Genomic DNA, 27,102 nt, shown 5'->3' with positions numbered 1-27,102 from the left:
CGCGACAACGGCCGTGCTAACAGTTAGCACTCTTTTGTGAATCAAGCCCTATGATTGTAACGCACTGTGACCCGCTTGCCATGCATTGGGAATGCATGCACGAAATCACGTTTCTACATACGTTGTGTAGTGTGAATGAGCCTTTAGTAAGTAGACAGTCTAAAATATGTAGTCTACAAGCATAACATATAGGGTTCGATTCAGTAAACCGTGCTAAGTGTTAGCACGCCTGTGAAAAGCCCTATATCATGCCTAAAGTTAGTTTAGGCGTGATAAATTCACATTGAGCGCAAAGTCCCGAGTGCAAACGAAACGTCGCATCGCAGTGCGTCAAAAACAGCGCACTCGATGCGCCTATAAGGTCGCATTGGGTGTGACCTTAACGGCGCATCATACGACATTAAAGTCACACCCAATACGACCTTATAGGCACATCGGGGGCGCCGTTTTCGTCGCACCGCGATGCGACGTTTCGCGCGCACTGTGCTGTGTGCGCGCAAAGTTATGTGCGTAGGACTTTGCACACGATGTGAATTTAGTAAACGGTGCTAACACAGTTAGCACCCATCACGCCCAAAGTCTTTAGGCGTGCTAACTGGGTTAGCACCGTTTACTGAATCAAGCCCATAATGTCAGAAAAGCAATATTGCCCATTGTCACAAATAATAATAAGTCAACAGCATAAGATGCAAAGTTGAGTCACAACTGATGAGAAAAACAATAGTATCCATCCTTCTCCTCCTAAAAATGACTTTTTTAGATATCCCATCATTGTATTTTATATTTAAATCTAGTTTTTAAGTTTTTACTGTTTCATTGTCTCTGCTCAATGACACTTTCATTGAAGTATGCCAGAGCTCAAATCTATGCATTATTGACATTTTTTTAATCTCTTTCCTGCTCTCAGAAGCCATTTATTGTCAGGAAAGTATTTTATGGCTGTAATTACTTATCAGTGAGGGTTATGCTATAGTCTGACCCAGTCCGACAGAAACTGTCACTTGCATACCTGATTTTTAACTCTTTCTGGCAGAGAAAGAATAAAAAGGAGTGCAGTCTAGTTATTTGTGTGCTTGGCACTGTACATACACGTCTATTTCATCATGTCACATGTCACCTCAGTTGTCCTTTAATGTATATGTTTTACATCCTGAACCAACCCTAGATTACTCACAAGTTGGTGCTACTGTATTACTCATTACAAATCTATTCTTATCATATCAGTAAAAAGATCCATCATTTACATATGCATCATATTAAGTTGAGAATATTTAAACATGGTTTTTTTTATTCCAGGAAGAAATATTGGGTCAGTGTCTCTCTGTGTTTGCAGGTTTCTGCCTATCTCTGCTAATCTACAGTCATGTCAGGCCCCGTTCACACTGCAGGCGTTTCCTGCCGCGTTTTGGAAACGCGTGCAAGAGGTCGACGCGCACAACATCAGACAGTACATAGAGTGCACTGTCTGATGTTCACACTGCATGCGTTCCGGACCTGTGTGGTCCGGGAACGCATGCTGCATGCATTTTTTGCAAAAACGCATGGCTGTCCCATTCACTTTTTAGTGATGGGATCAGCCACACAATGCACACAAACGCGGATGGCGTGCGTTTGCATGCGTTGCGTTCCGCACGCATGGCCGTCCGCGTTTGTAATGTGAACGGGGCCTAAGGCGTTTTTCCAAAAAATGCGTGCAGCATGCGTTCCCGGACCGCACAGGTCCGGAATGCATGCAGTGTGAACATCAGACAGTGCACTCTATGCACTATCTGATGTCGTGCGTGTCGGCCTCCCGCACACGTTTCCAAAACGCGGCTGGAAACGCGTGCAGTGTGAACGGGGCCTTACAGAGTATGAACAACCCAGCATACAGGTATTTAATTTTCAACAATATTGATATTTAAAACTGATATGGCAAATCTCATGCACCATCTTCATCTTGTAGTGCATTGTGTTATTTAATTAAATGCAAGTTTCACTTGTGGAATAATAAGAACACACCTACATTTATCATAGCCTTAAGTACCTGAATTGAGGATCACGTTCACTAGGTCAGACCATTAGAGGCCTGATCTAGTGATTAGAGGCCTGTTTCACACGTGAGGCTGAAGGCGGTGAATTCACTACCTGCCGGCTGCTAGGGCTGAGCATGGGCGGTGGAGAGGTGGCCATTGCACTGATGGAGCAGAGTGGTTTGTACACACAGAGAGCGAGGCACCCAGAATAAGACGTTAGAACTCTTTACTGAAGAAAAACACGCAGAGATATATCATACACACTCGTCAGGAAATGCAGCTTACTTACAACAGAGAGGATCAAAGAGTGACAATACAGGAAATCACAATCCCATGAAGATCATCATCACATTTTACATACAGTGACATCTTGTGGTTGTTTTACTATACTGCAGTTTAACGTAATAATGTTATTAAATCTCTAACAGCACTGAGTCACATCTGAGCACAGCCATGACTGCACTCACATAGGACATGCTGTGGTTTTTTTTTATGCTAGGTAACGGCATTAAATTGCAGCCAAAAGGTGCAGGGTGCTTAATTGCTCAACAAGCACACAGATCAGTTCAGCCATCCTTCTGAAAAGGTCTAAACGTCACACATTTAGTTTAATTGTTTGTTGAAGTATGTGGTATCATCATACCTGGATAGAAAGAGAAAGATCTCCCTTTGGTTTTCAAGAATAACTTTATAAATGCCTATGAGTCTGGGAGTGGATTTAAAAAGATTGCCAGACACGGAAACAGCAATCTATTTACAGGTGAAACTCGAAGAAAATTTGAATATTGTGCAAAAGTCCATTTTGAAAGCAATATATGAAATAGACTCATTACATGCAAAGCGACTAAATGAGATATTTCAAGCCTTTATTTGTTAGTTTGAAGATTATGGCTAACACTTAATGAGAACCCCAAAATCAACATCTCAAACCATTAGAATATTGTGAAAATGTTTAATATTCTAGGCTGTAGACGGTTTCTATTTCATATGTTAGTTTCAACTTTTAAAGAGACTCTGAAGTCTTGTTTTTTACCTGCTTTTTCCTTATAATACTGTTCAGCACGATTGCCCCGGTATCCCCGCGGCAGATGAATGATTTATAGCTAACATACAGCCCTGCAAAGCTCCCGGGCTTCTCTTCCTGGAGGGTCAGAGCTATGAGCTGTAGCTCTGCCTCCTCCGCAGTCAATCTCCTCTGATCACCGCCTCTCCCCACCCCTCTCAGTCTTCCTTTCACTGAGAGGGGCAGGGAGGAGGCGGAGATCGGCAGAGATTGATTGCGGAGAGGCTGACCTACAGCTGAAAGCTCAGCCTCTCCAGGAAGAGAAGCCCTGCCTGTCAGGGCAGCACAATCTGCAAACAAGCAAAGTCGTAGAACTTTGCTGGTCTATTACTAGGCAATAAATCATTCATCTGCCGCGGGGATGCGATGAATTTGGTGGAGTAATCATGCTGAACAGGATTATAAGGAGAAACCAGGTAAAAAACAAAACTTCAGTGTCTCTTTAAGTTGAATTACTGAAGTAAGTGGACTTTTGTAAGATATTATAATTTACTGTACTGTTTGGAAATCTTGTAAAAGTGGAAAAGGTTTGAAACAACTATCTTCAAGAGTCTGCATGCATTGGATGGGAGGCGTACCAGGAGAAACTCTTTGCTGTCCGGTTATCAAAGGAAGACTAAAGCCTAAAGACTACACACGCTAGAAGGAACTCAGCCAAGGTGGCCATTTGGGGGGATCTTGGCCAGGAATATAGCATGTGTAAAGGCGTTCCATGGCATCTGGCATGCTTCCTGCCCCCTCTGAACTGTACACACTCCTCGGCTATAGCTAAGAAAAGGTTCTCTAAAGTACCTCATCCCCACAGTGTCACAACTGTCAACTTGCCCAGGAGAAACTGTCAAAATGGCAAAATAATGGAATGACAAAGGCAAAGCTTGGAAAGCTCTCATCTAATTCCCATGATGATCCCATGGGGTGTGCATGTGAGGCACCCATCAAGCATTACACAGAGATAAAATTGTATAGATGAATGGGGAGAATTTCTATCAGTTGATGTTAGAGTGAGACTGGCAGACAGTTATAAGAAATCTCAACCTGATGTTTTTCTCTGTCAAAAGGGCAAATAACAAGGATGTGCGTACATTTACTACCAAAGGATAATAAGTTACGCAGGGTCAGTCTAAAGGTGGCCAAAATTGACCAGTTTTCTTGAATTTTTCAATAATTATCTAGCAGATATGATGGAAAATAGGTGCACCTAGTCCATGCGTGCAGCTGCATAAGACACTGTACTGTAGACCCGAGGAAGTGGATAGGTCCTGCGAAATGCGTCGTCCTTTCCTGTGTCCAATAAAAATATTATCTTTAAACCTCTTAGCTAAGGTAAGCCATTTTGGCCCATATGCAGTTAACTTTTTCTCCTGAGTTTTCTCGGAGGTGATATTTTTAAAATTGTCAATAAAATGCCTTTTAAACCACCCGGAAGCAAGAAAATGCTAAAAAAAAATTGATAGTACTTTTTCATCTATTTTTTTGGTACTATTTTAGTTGCAAAGTGCTGAAAAGTTACTTTAAAGGAAACATCAGGATAAAAACATTTTTAGCCTGATGTTTCCTTTAAATAGAAGATGAAAAATTATCTCCAAGAGAACTGCATATGGGCCGTTTGTGTTTTAGAAAAAAGTGAATTGTGTATGGTGGATTGGTTTAATTTTTATAAATGTAGAACATTTAAAAAATCTGTGTAATGTGTGGCCACCTTTAGTCAAAGTTTCCTGTTCAGTTATAGTGCCTTAATCTGTACTGTATACTGTTTGAAGATCTGGACATGCCCAAAGTATATTACAAAATAAATAACTACATGGGTTGTACTTATTTTTCATGGCTGCTCTCCTATTTGTCCCAATTTCTGGAATGCCAAACATATTGTGTGCGACATAAACTGGGTTTATTACATACTCTCAAGACATACAGGCATACAGTATATCTCTTTCAATGTAGAATGGGTGTGAGTGTTTACTATTGTAAAAAAGTGAATAACAAGAAGTTTTTGAATTAGGATGATACCAAAAAGAGGTACAAATTAATGTGCCTTTTTGTGTCATTTAGATTAGTGGACACTAAAAATGCATTCATGTACTATACGTGTAAGCATCTACAGTAAATATCTGTATTTGCTTTTAAACTTTATTTCAAAATACTGTGTAGACATTTTTAACTGCTTTTTAATGTTTTTTTATGCACTTTATTTATTTAGTTTGTAAATAATGTACTTCCAAAATGAACCCAAAGTGGGTCCCCAATTACCATATTAACCACTTCACCTCGAAAGGTTTTTCCCCTTAAAGAAAACCTGTAACCAGAAAAATGAGGGAAGCCTCCGGATCCTATTGAGGCTTCCCCCGTCCTCCTCGTTCCCACAGCGGCGGCGATAAAGTTCCCCGAACAGCGGGGAATTAAATATTTACCTTTCCGGCTTCAGCGCAGGCGCAGTATCGGCTCTCCGCTCGGAGATAGGCGGAAATAGCCGATCCCTGTCGGGCCACTCTACTGCTCAGGCGCAAAGCGCACTCTACTGCTCAGGCGCAAGTCTCCTGAGCCTGCGTAGTAGAGCAGACCCGGCAGAGATTGGCTATTTTCGCCTATGTCCGTGCGGAGAGCGCAACAGCGCCCCTGCTGGAGCCAGGAAAGGTAAATAAATCAGCGCTTGTCAAGGGAGGATCGCCGGACACTTTGGGGGAGCCAGCGTTGTACTGCCTGCAGCTACAGCGGAGGGGGAAGCCTCATTGGGACCCTGAGGCTTCCCCCTCCCGAGGTGAGTACCCCCTAGGGGAACTTTTTTTTGTTACAGAGTCTCTTTAAAAAACAGACATTTTCACCTGTCAGCACTCCTTCCATTCATTCACCTATAACTTTATTACTACTTATCACAATTAAACAATCTATATCTTTTTTGCCACCAATTAGGCTTTGTTTGGGGGTACTTTTTGCTAAGAATTATTTTATTCTAACTGCATTTTAATGGAAATAATAAGAAAAAAATTGAAAATGTATTATATCTCAGTTTTCAGCCATTATAGTTTTAAAATAATACATGCTACCATTATTAAAACCCACACATTTTATTTGCCCATTTGTCCCGGTTATTGCAAAGTTTACATTTTTTTTACCTAGTACAGTGTATGGTGCATTTTTTTCAGTTTTGCATCCATCCCTAATTACGATGTCCCTATATTTGTCGCACAGATTATAAACATTTCACAGACAGTTCTGGTGAGAATGTATATGAGATTAGATCACATATCAATTGCCAGACAGAGAGAGTGATCTATATGATAGAATGTCCATGCGGACTTAAATATATTGGTAAAACCAAAAGAATGATGAAAGATAGAGTTTTGGAACACTTGCGTCTGATTGAAGACACTAATGAAGAAAAAGAAAAAAGTTTTTTGGCTTTACATTATACAATTTCACAATGGTGATCCGATAGGTGCCAAAGTGAAAGGAATATATAAATTAAATATCTCTAACAGACGTGGGGATTTTGACGATGTACTATACTGCAAGGAGGCCATGTGGATATATAGGCTTAATACCCTGTATCCACATGGCCTCAATAGAGAACTGGCCCTCAGAGCTTACCTACGTATGAGTGCATATGATTGAATGCATGTGACTAACTGTAAGGTATAAGCAGCTATAAGATCGTGAAGGGGCTATTAGCCTGAATAAGTTACTGCCTTTATGGTAATGCAAGATCTATTTAAAAGCTATGTGTAACAAAGTATTAAATTAGCTAGGCCTGTTTTTGTCCAAAGAAATACGGTTGGGCGATGTATGATCTAATGCAGGCCCCAGCAGAAACTGTCACTTTAAATATATGATCGCTATTTTCCTGATTCAACTGAAGAGCACTAAACTAACTGTACCCTGTTTTCCTCTGCTGCCTGAGACTGCATAATGTTTGTAGGCTATATAAAATGCTGATCAGGACCTCGCTGTAGAAATTAATGGTTGCCATACCAACAGATAAACCAATGATGATGGAAAGGGGATGTGACGCGATCCCGGCAAAAATTAGATTGCACAGGGGGGGTGTGCTATACCCTGAAGAAACGCCCACGCGTGAAACGCGTTGGTGGGCGGAGCTTAATCACGCCTGGCCGGGGAATCTGATCTCCGCGACTGGGGGATCCCTACGCTGGTAGGAGAAACAAGTGCCGGCGTCCTTTCAGTTTAGAGAAGCGTGGAGATCGCGGAAGTGAGCGGAACTGGGACGCCAGTCCGCTGTAGGTCCACGCTACACATAACCAGCCTGATACGCAGTGGTGGTATAGCTAAGGGCCCCAACGCTTCCCCAGGATCTGCCAATGCAAGAAACAGCGCTGCACATGATTCAAGCTGCGGGTGAGATCATTCTAATTTACTTTACCAGTTGATGCATAGACTGGCGAAAAGGAAATATAATATAGCCTTTGCGGATATACTCATTACAGCTTGCGGTGCTTACTATTTGGGCTTTTTAAACTATTTGACGCAATTGAAGATTGCTCTTGCATAAACTTTGAGCATTTTTCCAGATAAAGCCCCTTTAGTATTATTAGCATTGCTGTCATTCTGTTAGGCAGACTAGATAAAAGTGCGCGGTGCTTGGACGAGTGTGTCTGTGTTACTGGCTGGCCAGGAATGTGTATAAAATAAGCTCTGCAACACATTCTTACTTTTTAAATGATTGTCATATTTTTATCCAATTTTTGATAAAATAATTTTGATACATGTCTAGTATTACACGTGATACTGATCTATTTTGATTATTGCAGTTCTACAAACTGGTTGTGTTTACAAACAGCAGGATAAGATTCTATTATAATGCATGGAGAGGAGGAATTTTGCATACCCCTAGCCATGAAGAGATAGCTAAGACCTGCTGTTATTGTGGATCTAAGTCCTATGACTCACTTATCGAGACATCCCTAATTACAATACAAGCCCATAATTTATAAAGTAACAGTAATATATTACATATTAAAAAAGTTCAGTCCTTAAAGAGAAACTCCAACCAAGATTTCAACTTTATCCCAATCAGTAGCTGATACCCCCTTTTACATGAGAAATCTATTGCTTTTCACAAACAGACCATCAGGTGGCGCTGTATGACTGATATGGTGGTGAAACCCCTCCCACAAGAAGCTTTGAGGACCAAGGTACTGTTGGCAGTTTCCTATCTGTGAACCTTGTTACATTGTGGGAAATAGCTGTTTACAGCTGTCTCCAACTGCCAAAACAGCTAGCAGCAGCTACATAACCTGCCCACAATAAAAATGTCACCATGTAATAAATGTCAGAATGAATATCGGGGAGAGGAAATATTTTACAATGAGCAAACACTGACTAAATCATTTATACATAATTATTGTAAAAATGAAGCACTTATTTTTATTACATTATTTTTACTGGAGTTCCTCTTTAAGGTAAATATTTATGAATTTTTTTTACTTGTAAATTTTTCTTATTTAAAAAAATAAATTGGTAGCTAACGGGGAGTGTGGGAGGTCAGGGGTTAATCTTAAATGTGAAAATAAAGTAAAAATATGCCCTTTATTAAAAAAAAAACATGAAGATGTAATTTTACTTTTTGGCCACAAGATGTCCTCGCCACTCACTTTCTTATGTGTAGTATTACTACGCATAGAGGAAGTGATGCGTAGACAGTCTTTGTGAATGTCGGAGCCGTCTCGTAGATGGCTGCGGTCATCAGTGTTGCCAACCTTTCACGTTGTTTATTACTGACAAAGACCTACAAATTTACTGACACAGGATTTTTTTTACTGACAAAATCCCAGCCAAAAATGGGCGTGGTCACGTAACAGAATGTGGGAGTGGTCATAGGTGGGGCCGAATATACATGATTTTAGTAGTGCTGTAAAAGGTCTGCTGGGTAAGTTTGAGCTCTGCCATAGTGTCCCCCCCCCCCCCCCCCTTCCACCCTAAAATACATTTAATCTTACAGCATTTCACCAAAAATACACATAATCCGGCAGAGGTTCTTCCAAAATACAGATAATATGGCAGTGGTTCCCCAAAAATAGATGTAATCTGGCAGCAGCGATTCCCCCAACATACACATAATCTGGCAGTGGTTCCCCAAAATACTTAATCTGACAACAGTGGTTCCCAAAAAATACAGATACTCTGGCAGCAGTTCTCCCAAAAAAGGTGCCCCCAGTATAGGAAGCCAGGTCTATAGGTATCACCAGTATAATTAGCCTGGTCTATAGGTTTCCCCAGTTTAGATAGCCAGGTCTATAGGTGTCCCCAGTATAAGTAGCCATGTGTATAGATGTCCCCAGAATAGGTAGCCAGATCTATAGGTGTCCTCAGAATAGATAGCCAGGTGTATAGATGTCCCCTGAATAGGAAGCCAGGTGTATAGATGTCCCCAGAACAGGTAGCCAGGGTAAAGATGTCCCCAGAACAGATAGCCAGGGGTATAGTAGTCCCCAGAACAGGTAGCCAGGTGTACAGATGTCCCCAGAACAGGTAGCCGGGGTATATATGTCCCCAGTATAGGTAGCCAGGGGTATAGTAGCCCTCAGAACAGGTAGCCAGGGGTATAGATGTCCCCAGAACAGGTAGCCAGGGGTAGAGATGTCCCCAGAACAGGTAGCCAGGGGTAAAGATGTCCCCAGAACAGGTATCCAGGGGTATAGTAGTCCCCAGAACAGGTAGCCAGGTGTATAGATGTCCCCAGAACAGGTAGCCGGGGTATAGCTGTCCCCAGAACAGGTAGCCAGGAGTATAGATGTCCCCAGAACAGGTAGCCAGGTGTATTAATGTCCCCAGAACAGGTAGCCAGGGGTATAGTAGTCCCCAGAACAGGTAGCCAGGTGTATAGATGTCCCCAGAACAGGTAGCCAGGGGTATACATGTCCCCAGTATAGGTAGCCAGGGGTATAGTAGTCCCCAGAACAGGTAGCTAGGGTTATAGATGTTCCCAGAACAGGTAGCAAGGGGTATAGATGTCCCCAGTATAGGTAGCCATGGGTATAGTAGTCCCCAGAACAGGTAGCCAGGTGTCGCCCCAGCAGGAGGGAGGCAGCGCAGAGACCATAGTGATAAAAAGTAAAAACAGTTCAGAATTGTTATTAAAGTGGGAAATAAGCTTAGTGAATAATGGCCAATGGACACAATTCACTAAGATCATACTAGTGATAATTAGGCAGGTGAAAACTTATCACCACACATCAATCAGTATTTTTTGTGTTGATTCACTAAAGAAGCGTGCCTTATTAACATGTAGTGATAAGCTTTAACAGTGAAAGTGTTGTCTTATCACTCCAGTCCTGTAGTTATTCTCACATGTAGTAGATAGGGAGAGGAGGAGCACACGCAGGCAGGATGTAGCTCCACCCCTCTTGCTTCCAGGATGATTACAGCTAGACTGCGTAGGACAGCCAGGGAAGGAAAGAGAATGAGGCTGTTGCGGTGTGTTTGTGTCAGGGTCTGTTTGTGTTTGTGTGTCAATGTGTGTGTGTGTGTATTTATATATTCGGTGTCTGATTTACTAAAATGTCCTTCTGTCTGGAGAGTGTTGAAGCGTAAGTACCATATATCACCATGCTTAAGCCAGCTTTTTTGTTCCGCATTTTTTGCGAGTGACAGGCTATTTGTGGGATCCTCCTATGCAGAGTATGCATTTGAAACATATGCAGCTCTGTAACTTACTGTGAGAGCTCCAAGAAACGACCTAAACAGGGAACTGAGGTCCGCAAAGAAGTGCTACGCGGAAAAGCTGGAACAGAACCTCTCCTCAAATGACGCACGAGCAGTGTGGAAAGGGCTTAAGGCTGCCACCAACTATAAGCCCCCCCCCACAGCATGCTACACCCAGCACTGAGCTCGCCGAGAGTCTCAGCGACTTCTATTGCAGATTCGAGAACCATCCAGCTCCTGCAGGTCTCCCACAGCCACCCGTACAGCCGCCGGCCACTGACTCCATAGGCCCAGACTCACCCCCACCATCAGTGAGGGAGGCTGATGTACTGAAACACTTGCTAAGACTAAAGGCGAGGAAAGCCTCAGGTCCGGACGGAGTGTCACCTTCTTGCCTGAAAACCTGCGCCCGTCAGCTCACTCCGACACTCTCTTCCATCCTCACGAGGTCCCTCCAGGAAGGCAAAGTCCCAGCATGCTTCAAGAGGTCCACCATTATCCCTGTCCCCAAAAAGCAGGGAATCCTCGACCTCAACAACTTCAGACCGGTGGCACTCACGTCCGTGATTATGAAAGCTTTTGAAAGCATGGTGCTCCCCCTCCTCAAGTACGCCACAGAGGGACTGCTGGACCCACACCAGTTCGCGTACAGAGCTAACAGGTCCACCGATGACGCCATCAACCTCTGCTTGGAGCTCGTCTATGATCACCTGGATAGACCAGACTCCTACGCCAGGATCCTCCTATTGGACTTCAGCTCAGCATTCAATACCATCAGCCCCAAAATACTACAAGACAATCTCGTCACGCTAGGTGTCCACCCGTCCCTACGCCGGTGGATCACAGACTTCCTCACCAACAGATCTCAGGTCGTCAGGGTAGGAACTATCTCCTCACTACCTAGAACCACCAATACAGGAGCCCCACAAGGCTGTGTCCTGTCGCCATTTCTGTTCTCTCTGTACACGAACAACTGCAGATCCTCGTCAGACTCTGTAAAAGTAATCAAATTTGCAGACGACACAACCATCGTCGGTCTGATCACCAATAACGATGAGGAGGCGTACCGCCACCAGGTCGACAGTATCTGCCACTGGTGCAGAGTGAACGGATTGGTCCTTAACACAGCAAAAACTGTGGAGATGATCATTGACTTCAGGAGGCGTGCTCCCACCCTACCTCCAATGCGTATTGACGGCAAGGAAGTGGAAAGAGTTCCCTGCGTCCGCCTTCTGGGCACAACCATCTCCAGTGACCTGAGGTGGAAAGCCAACACTGCCTCTACACAGAGGAAAGCCCAACAGAGACTTTTCTTTCTTCGCCAACTAAAAAAGTTTGGTATGGCCCCAAAACTTCTGTCTAACTTCTACTCTGCTACAATTGAATCTGTCCTATGCACTTCCATCCTGGTCTGGTATGCCGGCTCCTCCGCCAGCGACAGGCTCAAACTGCAGAGGATCATCAGATCAGCAGAGAGGATCATCGGGAAAGCCCTTCCTACTCTGGACCTCCTCTACCACTCCAGGCTGAACACCAGAGCATTAAAGATCACCAACGACCCCTCGCACCCAGGCCACCGCTTTTTTAGTCAGCTTCCCTCGAGCCGAAGACCCCGGTTCCGGTCCATCCTCACCAAGACCTCGAGACATAAGAACAGTTTCTTTCCCTCTGCTGTCAGCCTTCTGAACTCTCTCTCACGAATTTGCCCATCCCCAACCCCACCCTACAAACTCAAGCCACACTATAGCACGCTGAACTGAGGCACACTGCACATGGACGGTGATCTAGCTCCAGAGTACTTTCTGCCTGTTCTTTGGATGTATTTTTTGATTTCTGTTTTTCGATTTGTAAATGATGCTTCACTGTGTTCCCCTGCATCTGTTTTTGTTTTTTGGTTCCTGCATGTTCCATCCTGTATCTGTATTTGTATCTGTATCAGTCCCCTGTACGTGCCAAGCCCAATTCCGGGCACGACCCAGTCGTGCTTGGCGAGAATAAAGATTCTGATTCTGATTTAACTGCAATCACAATCACATGGCGGTGAGTCACCGCCATGTGATTGTGAGTGAGCCTGGAGCGCTCACGATGAGTTACGAAGCTGCAGGGGGACACTAAGACTGGAACTAGAGTGAGGAGAGATGGTTATGGTGACCAGCACACTTCCAATGCGCACTCTGCAACAGGGACACAATTCTGCATGGGGGTCTAGGGTCAGACATGGGGGATCACTGCAGTTTGGCCTATTTCTTAGGTCAAAAGTGAAAGGGTGGGCTTATCTGTGGATAAACTTGTCCGCATTTATGTACAGTAATCTTTCACAGTAATCCAAAAAGTTCAACCTCATTTGGGTCATATCGTGACATTCCTAAAAGGTGAGTGGATGCGTAGGTACATGGTGATTGTAGATGTATTCACACACTCTCAATGAGAGAGCCATGTGATATACAGCCATGCTCTCCAAGATTTGTTTTTAACAAAATTCTTGTTATGTGTGTATAACTGTGGCTGGAGTGGTACAAATGCCCGTTTAGCCACTTTCTCTTTAATTTCCCACTAAATGCTTGCAACCTCTAGCTATGCTAAGAGGTTTTTTTCAATAAATCTGGGTTTGGGTTATCAGGCCCCATGTCAGCCCTCTAGAACCATCATATGCAAAACATCATGGGAGGTCTACTTTTGTAAGCAATAAAGGTGAGATTATTTACCACAGCAACGTTAAACTGTGGTCCACCATGATGCAGGCAAAATTCAGCTTGCAGTATTTACCCCTGAAGGTGGGAGTATGCAGACTGATATCAATTATTCACTAACAATTCCCTGGCCATCACTGTGAGTACATAGGCCCAAGCAAATAGCAGGTTTATTATAACCACAGATTTTGTCAAGAAGAAATGATAATTAAATGTCACTGCAGCTTCAGATAAATATAGTTACATAGTTATATATAGGTACATACTTACATAGCTTAGAAAAATACACGTGCCCGACACGTTCAGCTTTTTGCACCTCACTGTTGTTTAATCCAGAGGAACAAAAATCCAGAAGGTTAAAAATGTATCTCCCTGAATGGAACAAAGTATCTCTACCTGATAGTTACCGGTATATCTGGGGATGCCTTGTGAAGTGAAAAAGTATCAGAAAGCAGGTTTTCCACATCTTAACCACTTTTACAGTGAGGAGGCCCAAGCAGTAGGGCAATGTGAAGAGGTTGTTGCTGCCTTCTGTACCAACTATCTGTTGGAAAAAGTATAAATCTTCCTGTGATCTGTTGCAGTGACTTTTAGGTGCTAAAGCACCCTGCTGACTGACAATACTGAATCTCAGTGGGTGATGATAAAATCAGCTATTTGCAGGGCCGGCGCTACCATTAAGGCAAAGGAGGCAGCTGCCCCAGGGCCCCAGAGCTTGTAGGGGCCCCCAGTGGCTACAAGAGGAAAAATTTTTTTTCAAAATCGGCCTTATAGTTTTTGAGAAAATCGATTTTAAAGTTTCAAAGGAAAAAAAAACACATTTAAAAACCTGCCGACTTTAATGGTTAATAGCAAATCCACCTTAAATGCTAGAAATCCTAAATTTGCAGGGTATGTTAACGAGATCATTAGGAATAAGAGGAAAAAAACAATTTTTCAAAAAGACCTTATAGTTTTTGAGAAAATCGATTTTAAAGTTTCGAAGGAAAAAAAAAGTATACTTTTAAATGCGGTAAATGTCACTTTTAGTAGCAAACCTAACGGTAGTGTAATTTTACATGCATCAAACGAAAGCGCAATAAATTTCCTGACGGGGTTTCCAGGGGGTCTATACGCAGCCGCAGCGCTTTGGCCAGGGATCGCTATACAGCCGCAATATGGTTGTATGAAGATCCCTGGCATGTTTTCCTATTTTCCCAATTTTTTTTTTTTTTTTATGTTTAGAGTGTGGGAATTTAAAAAAAAAATTGTGGGGTCTCCCCTCCTGAAACTTTTTAACCCCTTGTCCCCCATGCAGGCTGGAATAGCCAGAATATGGAGCTCCGACCGATTGGGGCTTCACACCCTGACTATACCAGCTGCAAAAAAGGTCTCTTAATGCCGATTTTTGTTCCGGGGTATATGTTGGGGGGGCCCCCCAGGTTTATTTTGCCCTGGGGCCCCATTGTTGCTTAAACCGGCCCTGGCTATTTGGGGGTGATAGTTTAAAAAAAGAAAAAGTTGAATATAGTTAGCAGGTGTTCTGATGTCCAGCTTCTGGCTAGAAGCCCCACCCTCCAAAGCCCCACCCACCAAAAGAGATCACAGGTGCTTCTCCGCTGGGGTGGGGCTTCGGGCCTGAAGCTGGAACCTGGGGCCCACTGTGAGTAAAGCTTGCACTTTACGTAGTTTTTTGCAGTTTTTTCTGGTGCGATTTTTGTATAAATTTATGATTTGAAGCACTGTACAATTGTCTGCTAGCGATTTTACATTGCTTCCGATTTGTATTTTTTTTTTACATCTAGACTTAAAGCTTTAACTACCTAACGGGTCTCTCCATGTCCACCGGCTTCCAGTGCGTAGCCCCACCCCCTTACAGGAAAGGTTATCAATGCTTCTCCAAATAGAGATGCACTGATGACCTTTTCTGCAAAAGGGTGGGGCTACGTGGCAGAAGCTAGTGGACACAGTGCTTAAGGAGGGATCAGAGACCAGGCAGGTAGTTAAAATTTTATTCAAAGCAGGATCTTTGCTCACAAAATCACTTCAAAATAGCTTTTAAACAGCAAATGGTCCAAAAATGCTGCAGGCTCCAGGATTGCGATTTGGCCTAATGGCAATCACTCCTGTGGGTTCGGAAATTCACCAAAGTGCTTGGTCAGCAGCTAGTCAAGTAACAAAATACCTGAAACACTCTGCCGGTGCCTTGTCTCAGCTGGATTGCTCATACAGCTTGTATCAGATCAAAAGTAAAAGAAGAGATGGCACACCACTGGCTGCAATCAAAGTGCTGTGTATTAGCGAACAAGTTACACTACATGTTACGGAACAACACCTCTTTCACTGTTCGCTGTTTAGACACCTGATGAAGGAGGTGTTCTTCCGTAACATGTAGTGTAACTTGTTCGCACTTTGATTGCAGCCAGTGGTGTGCCGTCTCTTCTTTTACTCCTGTGGGTTCACCTCAATCCACTTTCATTAGTATAGCGCTTTTTGGCATCGCGGGTGATTCAACGCAGCTGAAATCACTCTTATGAGCCCCACACCTTATGGTGACATAACTTACTTCTAAGTAGCATTCATATACTCATGTTTATCTCGCCACATGTCACTTCAGTGTCCCTTTAAGTAATATTGTGACTTTGTTTTTGTTTATTACGGTATGTTTTTCCCCCTTTTCCTCAGAATTCCTTTCTATGTATAAATCTGGCCTGTCATTAACTACAGGTATAAGTTTAGTTACATGTGTGCTTGGTTATGTTTCAGTGTCAATTTCCATAATATAACTTGAATTTCAGGTTCATTTGCCCAGGAGCTACATTGGCACAATGAAGGATGGCATGGAAGGTAAGCGGGAAATGTCATGTTATAAGGTGTATACAGCATTCCATATCTTTAATGTCTGACTTCTCGCTAACATTTTATTGCAGTTTTGGATAGTGTGAAGAAGAAGAAGAACTTTTATTGGTTTCTTGTGTCTACATCTTTTTTTCCCTCTTATAGTGACTGATTATTAAGAGTGAATTCCAAGAAAGCCTTTACAAGGCTGACAACAAACAACAAAAATAAAGCATTTTTTGCAGTCGTGTTTCCTGTTCCAGGACTACCAGGTTTCAACTTCAAGCTACGAATCTACATTGTGGTCCAAGGCAATGGAAGTGGTGGGAATACAGATGACATTACAAAAAGTTTCTAAACGCTTTCCAGACTATTCAAAATTGAAATATTTTTATTCTGGAATAGGACTTCAATCAGGGCCTGTTCTAGGCTAAGGGGGGCACTGGGCATTGAGGAAATGCTCCCCTCCCCCCAGTAAGCAGCATTAGGCCCCTTTGTTTCATACCCGCCCTGGGGCCCCAAAGCTGACTATTGAACCCAGAGGTTTCCCCCTCTTCCTAGTGTATAGTGGTCCCATGGGGCTCCTCCAGAGAATTTGGCAGAGAAGCATCTCACCTGTCCCACCCAGCACACTCCAACATCAGTTTGCATGCTCCCCATCTTCCTCCCTCCCAGCGCCTTACCCAGCGTAGGTAACTTATGTAATGTTAGGTACACACTATGCAATTTAATGTCAGATCAATGGGTAATCTGACGGAAAGTTGCATTGTGTATTAAATCTGCTCCCTATCGATAACGGGATCGATTTTCAGATCATCACTTCGCAATATTGATACTGTTATTGGTTGGGAGCCAATCAGACAAGTCGAAAATAATCGGTACGACTCGTCAATCTGACAGGAAGTTGCACCGTGTGTACCTAACATAGCATGCTGCTGCTCATTGGGAACATGTGGCCAGCAGGGATAAAGGCCGACAGCATGAAGAATGACGGGGGAGTGTGCAGGCTGGGACAGGTGAGTCACCCCAATGCTGAATTCTCTGCAGGGGCCACGGGGGACCACTATACACTGAAGGTGACTGATGGGGGGCATCAGCTGGCTCAGGGGCCCTGGGCCCTGGGCAATTACCAAGTTTGCCCCAAGCACCCTGCCTTCAATGCTGATCACACACAGTCCTATTGTTAATCTAAAATCATCATATTGATGAGAAATTGATTGTTTATTTTTGCCGAATAGACATTTTTTAAGTAAAAATTTCTTCAAATCCATCATATTAGTTGGCAATTGATGAACTTCTCAGGGACTGCATAGTAGATGATCATTTGTCAGGTTCTTCTATAATGTCCCTGGGTGGCGTAACACAACGTTCTCTGTAAAACGCTGCACGTTGTCGTCCCACAGGAACAGGAGGGCCACAGGTTATCTAATCTGCCGTAAAACTAACCCATAAAACAGTTGGGAACAACCCTCTCATTAAGAGTACTAGCGGTGTGTGACGTGTCTGTTTACAGAGGCTACACTGTGGGCACACACTACTGCGCTCCTGTACACTGCTCATAAATAGCCCGAAACATATAAACTACTCTGAAACATCTTTAAAAAGCTCCATCCAGGTACATTGACAGAGAATTGTGAGTCATCCTCCTTTTATAGTTTATTATTCAGTTAATTACAAGTCTACCACATTTCATACACGACTTAAGTAACCTGAAATACAAACAGTAATTTAGCATTGAGCTGTTTCCTTTGCCTCAGTGCTCAGATCATTAGTTGTGGGATAGCTGTTTCTCTTACAATGGGTGTTGAAGCACATGGTCAGCCCTTCTTACACATGAGCAGCCTCCTGCTGTGGCTTTACTTAGGTTTTAGGCTGTGGCACATGGATTTGTGTTATTAAAGGGATCCAACAGCTTTGCAGTTTGTCCTGATTTTTAATAGCTGCCCCCCGCTCTTATTTATCCAGGGGAAAGTGTAAATATAATCAAGTGTGACTCTCTGAACTGTTTGAAGTACAGTGTACAATCCCCCCCACACTGATGAAAGCTTTGGTTTTATCATTGCCACTGCTAATTACAGCAATCCTTATCTATCTGCTCTTTCTGCAGATGTCAAGCCGCAGAAAAGAGCAATACAAGTCTCTAACAAAGATTTAAATGTAAAAAGAAAAGGTAGAATTGATTTTTTTTAGCAATGAGCCACATTGTTAATATGCATTTTCATGCACTGTTGAGATGCCCTGGGTGCTAAAAATTATGCTTGGTTTGCTTTAAGACTGTACATAAATGTCACACTGAAACTCGCTTTTGTGATTGCTTCAAATGACACTTTTCGTAAGATCATGATACAGACATGCACTCGGTTCACGCTGAGTTCAAGCTTTTTATCAATATAATGCTAGCAAGCTAAGGATCTTCCACCCTAACATTTAAATCTCAATACAATTTAGGATACCTGAAAGGTTTGTTGTAACTGCATAACACCTCCAACAACCTCAGATCAGCTGAATCTAATAATTTGGTCACCTTCAGAGTCCACCTCAAAACCTTTGGCACCAGAGCTATCTGTCATGCTGCCCCTACTATTTGGAACTCCTTACCACACCCAATCAAAACAGCTCTAACTCTGGAGGCATTTAAATCCAAACTAAAGTGTCCGTCATTTACCATGACATAACATTTTCTTCTGTATCACATTCCACCCCACGAATATGTATTACACATATCTATGTGCTTTGAGTCCTATGGGAGAAAGCACTTTGCAAATGTTATTGTTGTTAAAAGATTGTTGGAGAGTTATCCATCAGGGGACACCTGTACATGTGCAGTAGCATTGCTAGTCTAATTCAATGCAGCTGTTAATATTGATCATTATGACACAACAGCTGCAACTTGTAGCCACATAGACAGGTGTTGTAACAAGTGAGGGCCCGTTTCCACTATCGCGAATCCGCATGCAGATTCGCATAGGCAATACAAGTGGATGGGACTGTTTCCACTTTTCATTTGCGTTTTTCTGTGCAGGATTTTTCTGCACGGTAGACCCTGCAGAATTCGCCTGCGTGTGGAATGCAGGCGAATCACAAACAATGTATTAAATAGGGAAATCGCATGCGTTTTTTGCATGCGTTTTTTCCCGCGATTTCGCGAGCGATTTCGCATTGAAAGTAATGTAAATTGACACAGGCAGTGACATGGTTAAAATCGCATATACTCTGCCTATGCGAAATCGCATGCGAAATCGCGGCAAAATCCGCATGTGGAATCGCATCCGCATGCGATTTCATCAGCGGTGATATGCGGCGATTCCGCACCGCAATAGTGGAAACGGGCCCTAACAAGTCTCTGACACAAAGACAGGTCGCAGCTACAATATGTATAGTGTTTTTTGTAATCCACCTGTTCATACTATAGCTGTTTCCAGTAGATGCAGCAGACTTTTTCAGTAGATGCACCTGGCTTTGCCAAATCAGCAGTATGTTGAATGATGGACAATGTAATGCATTTTAAAGCTTAGTGCAGGACTGTCTGTTTTGCTGGACATGGCCTGGACTGCCAGGTGTTACACATGCTGCGGGACACATACAGTGAAGCATGCAGTACATAAAAAGTATGCTTCAGTACAACTGTAAACAGGCATGTCCTATGATACCCCAGAGCCTTGCATTATGCTGACCAGGGCACTTTCTAGGCTAAATTTAACCCAGGGCGAAGGTGTAAAAATCCCCCCCCCCCCCCCCCCCGCCGTGGAGCCAGGTATAGGTGCCCACAGTATAGGTTAGCTACGTATGTGCCACCAGTATGGGTTAGATAGCTAGGTACCCACAGTATAGGTTAGATAGGTAGGTGCCTGCAGTATAGGTTAGATAGGTAGGTGCCAGTATAGGTTAGATCGGTAGGTGCCTGCAGTATAGGTTAGATAGGTAGAAGATACCTGCAGTGTAGGCTAGATAGGTAGGTGCCTGCAGTATAGGTTAGATAGGTAGGTGCCAGTATAGGTTAGATAGATAAGTGCCTGCAGTATAGGTCAGATAGGTAGGTGCCTGTAGTATAGCTTAGATAGGTAGGTGACAGTATAGGTTAGATAGGTAAGTGACTGCAGTTTTGTTTAGATAGGTAGGTGACTGCAGTATAGCTTAGATAGGTAGGTGCCAGTATAGCTTAGATAGGTAGGTGACTGCACTATAGGTTAGATAGGTAAGTAACTTCAGTATAGCTTAGGTAGGTAGGTGCTGCAGCTGCGGTGGGAGTAGGCATAATAGTAATAACTCACCTTCCTTCAGCCAAATAGCCGATCCCACGCAGCTTCAATGTCCTTCCTTTCCCAGCATCTGTCTCAGTAACAGCGACCCCCTGTGATGACATGCAGTACGTCATCACAGGGGGCGCTGTTACTGAGACACATGCCGGGAAAGGAAGGTCATTGAAGCTGCGTGGGATCGGCTATTCGGCTGAAGGAAGGTGGGTTATTACTATTATGCCCGCTCCCACCGTCGCTGTGCCCCCCCTCCTGCCGCAACAATCCAGCTCCCCCAGCGATTGCACGCATCGCACGCCCATAAAAACGGGGCTGATGTTGACGGATATCACCGCACTGCTAACACTTCAGTATAACCGTACCATTACAAAATAATTGCATCATATTTGCAATGAAAAACAATGCCTTAATCTTCATCTGCTCCTTTGCCTTTGCATCATATCTCTAAATCCAGCGCCCTGCACACAGTATGTAATTCCAGCAGACAACATGGCAGATCAGGATAATGCTTGTTTTAATCATGCAGGGTATACATTAACGTGCACCTGAAGGGAAAGAAGTGCCCCAAATGGCTACTTACCTCAGTGTCTCCCTCCAGTGCCTCCTCCCTCCCTCGCCTCCACCTTTAGCCTGGTGTGTACTTATAACAGACACACACTTTTAGACAAGGGCCTGTGGAAGAGCATGAGCAGCCTTGCTCCCGTCCATGAATGAGCACTGTCACACTGCGCAGGATGCCTTGCGCCTGAGCAGCAGCATGGAGCCAATCAGGCTCGGCTTTCTCCACCAGGCCTGAGCAGGTCTGTGTTACTGCTCAGGTGCAAGGTGTCCATCACCTGCGCAGTGTGTCTGCACTCATTCAGGGATGAGAACAACTCCGCAAACTTCCAAAGGACGTCCAGCGGTGGTCTCAAGGAGGACATGGGAAGCCACTAGAGAATCCAGATTTTTCCTTTAAGCCAAGATCAGTATCTGACTTTCTCTCTTAAGGAACTCACGGATTTGCTTTAAGCAGGCCTGGATTTACATAACAGGAGCCTATAGGCACAGTTGTCCTGGCACCCTAGACAGGGCCGGATTTACCACAAGGCACTGTAGGCACGTGCCTACAGGCGCCTGATAATGGAAAGGTGGCTCACTCCCCTCCCTGAACACCTCCCTCTCTCCTTCCCTATGCAGAGTCCTGATGAGAGTGTAATTGAGAGGCTACTCACCCTGCTCTCGGCATTCCACTGATGAGATATTTCTTCAGTCAGGGGTACCTCTAGCTACTTAATATTGATGATACCTCTAGCTACCTAATACTTGGGGCACCTCTAGCTACTTAATATTGAGGGTACTTCTGGCTAACTAATACTAAGAGATACTGGTAGCTACCTATGATGGGAAAGGGAAGTAAGGGAGAAGGGAAAGCTGGGGCAGCCAGCACACTTGCGGTGCAGTTTGGTGGTGGTAGTGGTGGTGGTGGTGGTGGGGGGGGGGGTTAGTTTCACAAAGGACGAGGTCTAGGGTGCCAGGACATCTGTGCTTATAGGCTCCTGTGAGGTAAATCCAGGCCTGACTTTAGACTTCGCCCTCCATGAACCTACAAATCCCCTCTAAACTGCACTGCTAGTGTGCTGGCTGCCCCAGCTGTCATTTCTCCCTTACTTCCCTTGCCTGTCATAGGTGGCTACAGGTGTCCCTTAGCATTAGGCAGCCAGAAGTAACCTCAGTATTAAGTAGCTAGAGGTTCCCCTGACTGAAGGGAGATCTGGTCAGTGGAATGCCGAGAGCTGAGTGAGTAACCTCTCATTTACACTCTCATCAGGGCTCTGCATAGGGAAGGAGAGAGGGAGGTGAGTGAGCCGCCTTTCCATCATCAGGCGCCTGTAGGCACGTGCCTATAGTGCCTTATGGTAAATATGGCCCTGGCTTTCAGTAATATATAATGAGCATTCTGAAGCTGTGAAATGCACCTGAAGTGAAAAGCATATGGAGGCTGCTATATTAAACAATACCAGTTGCCTGGCAGTTCTGTGGATCTGTGGCTGCAGTAGTGTCTGAATCACACAGCTACAACAAGCATGCAACTAATCGGGTCAGACTTGGGTTGGAAACACCTGATCTGCTTGCTTGTTCCAGGTCTGTGGCTAAAAGAATTAAAGGCAGAGGATCAGCAGGACAGCCAGGCAATTTGCAGTGTTCTAAAAGGAAATACATTTCAGCCTCCATAATCCTCTCACAATCCATTCTGCAGAAACACGTTTTATGAATGATTCAAACTGGGCTTTATAGATGTTTACTAGAATAGGTCAAATACAATTTTGAAAACCGCCTTTCTGGAATCAGCTTGAACAAGCTATGGAAAAAGCGATATTTTCCAATATGTCACTTGTTTTTCTTTTCTACCAATGCTACAAAAGCTGCTAAATGCCATTGTATTGTTTTCTTTTGCCCGCAAGAGCAGCTTACATAGCACAAGCTGCACAACAATGCTATGAATGTGTCAGGCATCTCACCCTCTGCACAGGTGTTTGCCCTTTTACATGCACAACTATGAAGGATATACAGTAAGTCGCTCTTTGACATAAAACAGATAATATATGGTTAATATCTTTGTGTTTTGAACCGATCCGTTTGTTTACAGGAAACCTGATTAGAATGCAACGGGGGACTGCGCACGGCTGGACTGCGCCTACGCTGACTGTCCCCGCAGTGGCGTAGCTAAGGAGCTGTGGGCCCCGATGCAAGTTTTACATGGGGCCCCCCAAGCACTCTTTACATGACAATTGATATGGCGCACCAAAACCTGCCAATGGCAACTACAGTGTCAGAGGTGCAAGAAGGGGATAGAGAACAGTGTGTTAATGATTACTAGTATTCAAAGTATCTATAGAAGTGATTATTATGAGCATAGGACCAATAAAGAGCTAATACTGTGGTTGAGGGAAGGACCTTCGGGGCCCCTCTGGCCCAAGGGCCCCGATGCGGTCGCTACCTCTGCACCCCCTATTGCTACGCCCCTGTGTCCCCGACTGGTGAATTGTCGAAGATGCAGATGGTGCAGGAGGGCAGCGAGGGAGCGATCAGCCTGGAGGGGGCTGGAAAAAGCCCCAGGTATGTGTAGTTTTTCTCTCCTGCCCATCTCAGTTACACTTTAAAGAGACCTTGTAACAAAACAAAAACCCCTCTGAGGGATACTTACCTCAGGAGGGGAGAGCCTCAGGGTCCCGATGAGTCTTCCCTGTCCTCTGTAGCTTGGGGGAATCCAGCACTGGCTCCCTCAAAACCTCCTCGACAAAGCTGACAAGCGACAGGCAATATTTACCTACTGCAATCCTGCACAGGTGCAGTAGCGGCTCTCCGTCCGGGCTAAGGCGGAAATAACCGAGCCCAATCAATCCACTTTACTGCGCAGGCACAAAGGACTCGGGTCTGCGCAGTAGAACGCAGTAGATACTATCGGGCCCCGCGCTGGTTCGCAGTACATAACTATTTACTTCGCCACTGTTTGTGGGGTCGCAGTGCTGGATTGCAGGGACCGAGGAGGACAGGGAAAGCCTCATTAGGATCCAGAGGCTTACCCCTCCCGAGGTAAGTACCCCCAGGGGATGTTTTTAAAGTTAAAGGTTTTCTTTAAGTCTGTGTGTGTTTTAGAAAATGTTAACATCATTTCTATACTTTCACCTGTGCAATTGTTTTTCTGTTTCTATGTCTCTTACTGCCTAATTTTATAGATTCCTCCTACCACACTTATAAGAAGTCACTTATAAAAAGTCACATACAGTATTAATTTGGTGTTATTTTCTGGCTTTAATAAATAAGACTCTGTGAATCATTTTTTTTACCCCTTCTGTGGACTGTTAACTATGGACCAAGTTTGTCCTAAAGTTCTACTTTGGGAGCATGTCCTCCTATTTCAGTGAATTGTGGACTTCTTAGTAGGCCATCTAGATAAACAGCATGCTTGCACAAAGGAACTGATTTGGCACTGGTTGCATTTATTTGTTAATAGATTCAATGTCCAGTTTTAATTGGAGAGCCCAGAGGAGCGCAGTACAGTGCCTGGAGGCCTGCTTTTGTGAATAGTAGCACACATCTAACCATTTTCAGAACAGTCTAGTAGCAGGTGGAAAGATCCCATTTATACAGGCATTATGCTTCACAAAGATCCACCAGCTTAGACAGCAGTCCTTAGCTGTCAGTACACTCCAGATCACCTCTAAAATAGTGGTGGTTCCTTTTCAAAACACACAAGCCCACCCAACAGCACAAACTCACACAATAACCACAGGAAGGTGAAATGAGGATTGACAGCAGCTGAGTACAATTTTTAGAGTCCAGGGCCAAACTACAGAGCGTAAACAACCTGCCAACAATGGGCATCTCTGAACCAAGAAACTTTTCTCCTGAGTTATCTCAGAACAGATATTTCTGTACATGATCATAAACAAAATATTTCAACAGCCTCCAGCAAGAAAACAGGTGCTCAGAATCATTTATCCCAACATTTAGTATTACTTATTTTACTTACCGTATTTCTAACTACTTTTATTATTATTTTTTTAATGGGTAGCCACTGAAAAACAGTTTTGTAGATCAGGGCCCATATGCAATTAACGTTTTCTCCTGAGTTCAACTTCCTTTAAAAATAAGTTTTCAGCACTTTGCAATTGAAAAAGTACCAAAAAGTAGATGAAAAAAGTAGTATCAAAATTATTTTGAGAATTTTCTTGCTTGCTGGAGGATTTAAAAGGCATTTTATTGTCTAGGGCCTCAATTCACCAAGCTTTATCAAACACTTTATTGAACATTTGATAATTTACCTCATGGGTAAAATGTAATTTTGAATTCACTAAGGTGTTATATATTTATTGAATGTTTTATTGATAAAACCTTGATAAAACCTTCACCTTAGTGAATTCAAAATTAGATTTAACCCATGAGGTAAATGATCAAACGTTCGATAAAGTGTTTGATAAAGCTTAGTGAATTGAGGCCCTGGGGGTGAAAATATCAACTAGGAGAAAAAAAGTGAATTGCATATGGGCCCTGGAGAAAATATCTCCAAGAAAACTCAGGAGGAAGGTTTATTGAATACAGACACTTTTATCCCATATAGCAAATATTAAACATTAAACATACAGCATGCAGTTAAAAAAGTAAATAAATAAATACATCGTACTGCCTTGCAAAATGCCAGCGCCCAAGTTGGGTAATTGATTTCATGTCAAATGAAGATCTCTACAACACAGTGACAGTTTAGAGCTATTCTCATGACTTATTCCATAAGGTGCTACTCTAAGTCCTACTCCTGTAAAATCATGGCTGTACCATTTCTGTAAAATCTGTGTTCACTTAAGCTATAAGACATACCTGGAATAGTTCATTGAACATTTCGTCTTCACAGGTGAACTGGCAGTTGCTCTCCTGGGAAGTCAGCTCTGAGCACTGGCAGTCCCCAACAACCATGCCTGTTCTATCCACATCCAAACCTGGAGATAATACTTTTTTGCATCTCGGTCTTCCATAAATCATGCAAAACTATAATCCAGTATTTTACTTACATACTTTCCTTAGTTCCACACCTCTTACCGAGGTTCCATCCCAGCCTTACACCTCCCTTCCTCTAATTCTAGGTGCAGTGCTGGGATCAATCTATTTTTGGAACTTATTCTAAATTAAAACTACTAATTGCAAAACCTTCCTCCCCTCCCTAAAAATAAATGCACCTAAACATGGTACAGCCCGAGGCATATGTGTGCCTTGCACATGTTAGGTACACACACACTCCAGGAAATGCCTTGTGACATCTACAAGTGCTGCTGCGGGTCCTATAAAATAAAAGCAAAACCAGCAATCACAGCACAAAATTATAATGAACAAAAATACAGAATAAGGGAAGAGAACAGAATATAAGTAAACATTTTGCTGTGGATAGGCACAGTAGACGTAAGCAGCAGAGAACTATTCATATTGCTTAATGTTTCTAACACGCACACATAGCAAATCCTCAGCACAGACTGAGCTTGTCAATAGATTAAAGTAATTATTGAGCATTAGTTCCAGGACAGCATTTTCTGCATTCCGTCGGAGAGCCTTGACATTCACTTCTTAGGAAGAAACATTCTTTACCTAGCCCCAAGAACGGAAAAAGGGCTTACCTTGAAGAAGCTCCGGAGAAAGTACATTACACTGAACATTTCTGAAACTTTATAAAATTGTCCCACACTCAGGATCCAGATTACAGGATGCAATTATTCCCGTCCCCCTGCTGGGTCTTAGGTTGCATGCATTCTTGTTGCTATTTTAGACAGTCTTAGTACCAGTGAAGACTGTGAGCTATGCCAGGAGCTTATGCTAAGGAGCTGAATAACAATTAGGATTTATCTGTGCACAGCTCAACTGTACAACAGTACAAACAGGTTTGTTCACAGTTTACGGGGCTGGGGAATGTCTGCACTAGGCATGCTCGGAGACAAGCCATTGTCTGCATTGAATAAAGTGAGAGTGCTTGCCTAGTTATTGGCAACTATTGAGGCTAGACTGAAATTTACATCTCCTTTCTCGCTCCCGTCCTAGGCTGTGCTACTTGGAAACCAGAACTAGGGACGATGACATCA

At 43.5% G+C, this 27,102-nt stretch overlaps 1 protein-coding gene across 1 annotated transcript in view; it reads right to left on the bottom strand.

The window, feature by feature from the left end:
- LOC137571500 (uncharacterized) overlaps positions 1-25,936 on the bottom strand; it is a 189,014-nt gene extending 163,078 nt beyond the window's left edge. Inside the window, 1 exon segment of the mRNA XM_068280710.1 lies at positions 25,856-25,936. Coding sequence (XP_068136811.1) covers positions 25,856-25,876 — 21 coding nt within the window. The 5' untranslated portion in view covers positions 25,877-25,936.
- Positions 25,937-27,102: the final 1,166 nt, after the last annotated feature.

This window comes from Hyperolius riggenbachi, chromosome 4, assembly GCF_040937935.1.
Source record: "Hyperolius riggenbachi isolate aHypRig1 chromosome 4, aHypRig1.pri, whole genome shotgun sequence".
NCBI classification, from domain to species: domain Eukaryota; kingdom Metazoa; phylum Chordata; class Amphibia; order Anura; family Hyperoliidae; genus Hyperolius; species Hyperolius riggenbachi.
The sequence above is the reverse complement of the archived record's forward strand: the minus strand, read 5'-3'. Positions and strand labels throughout refer to the sequence as shown.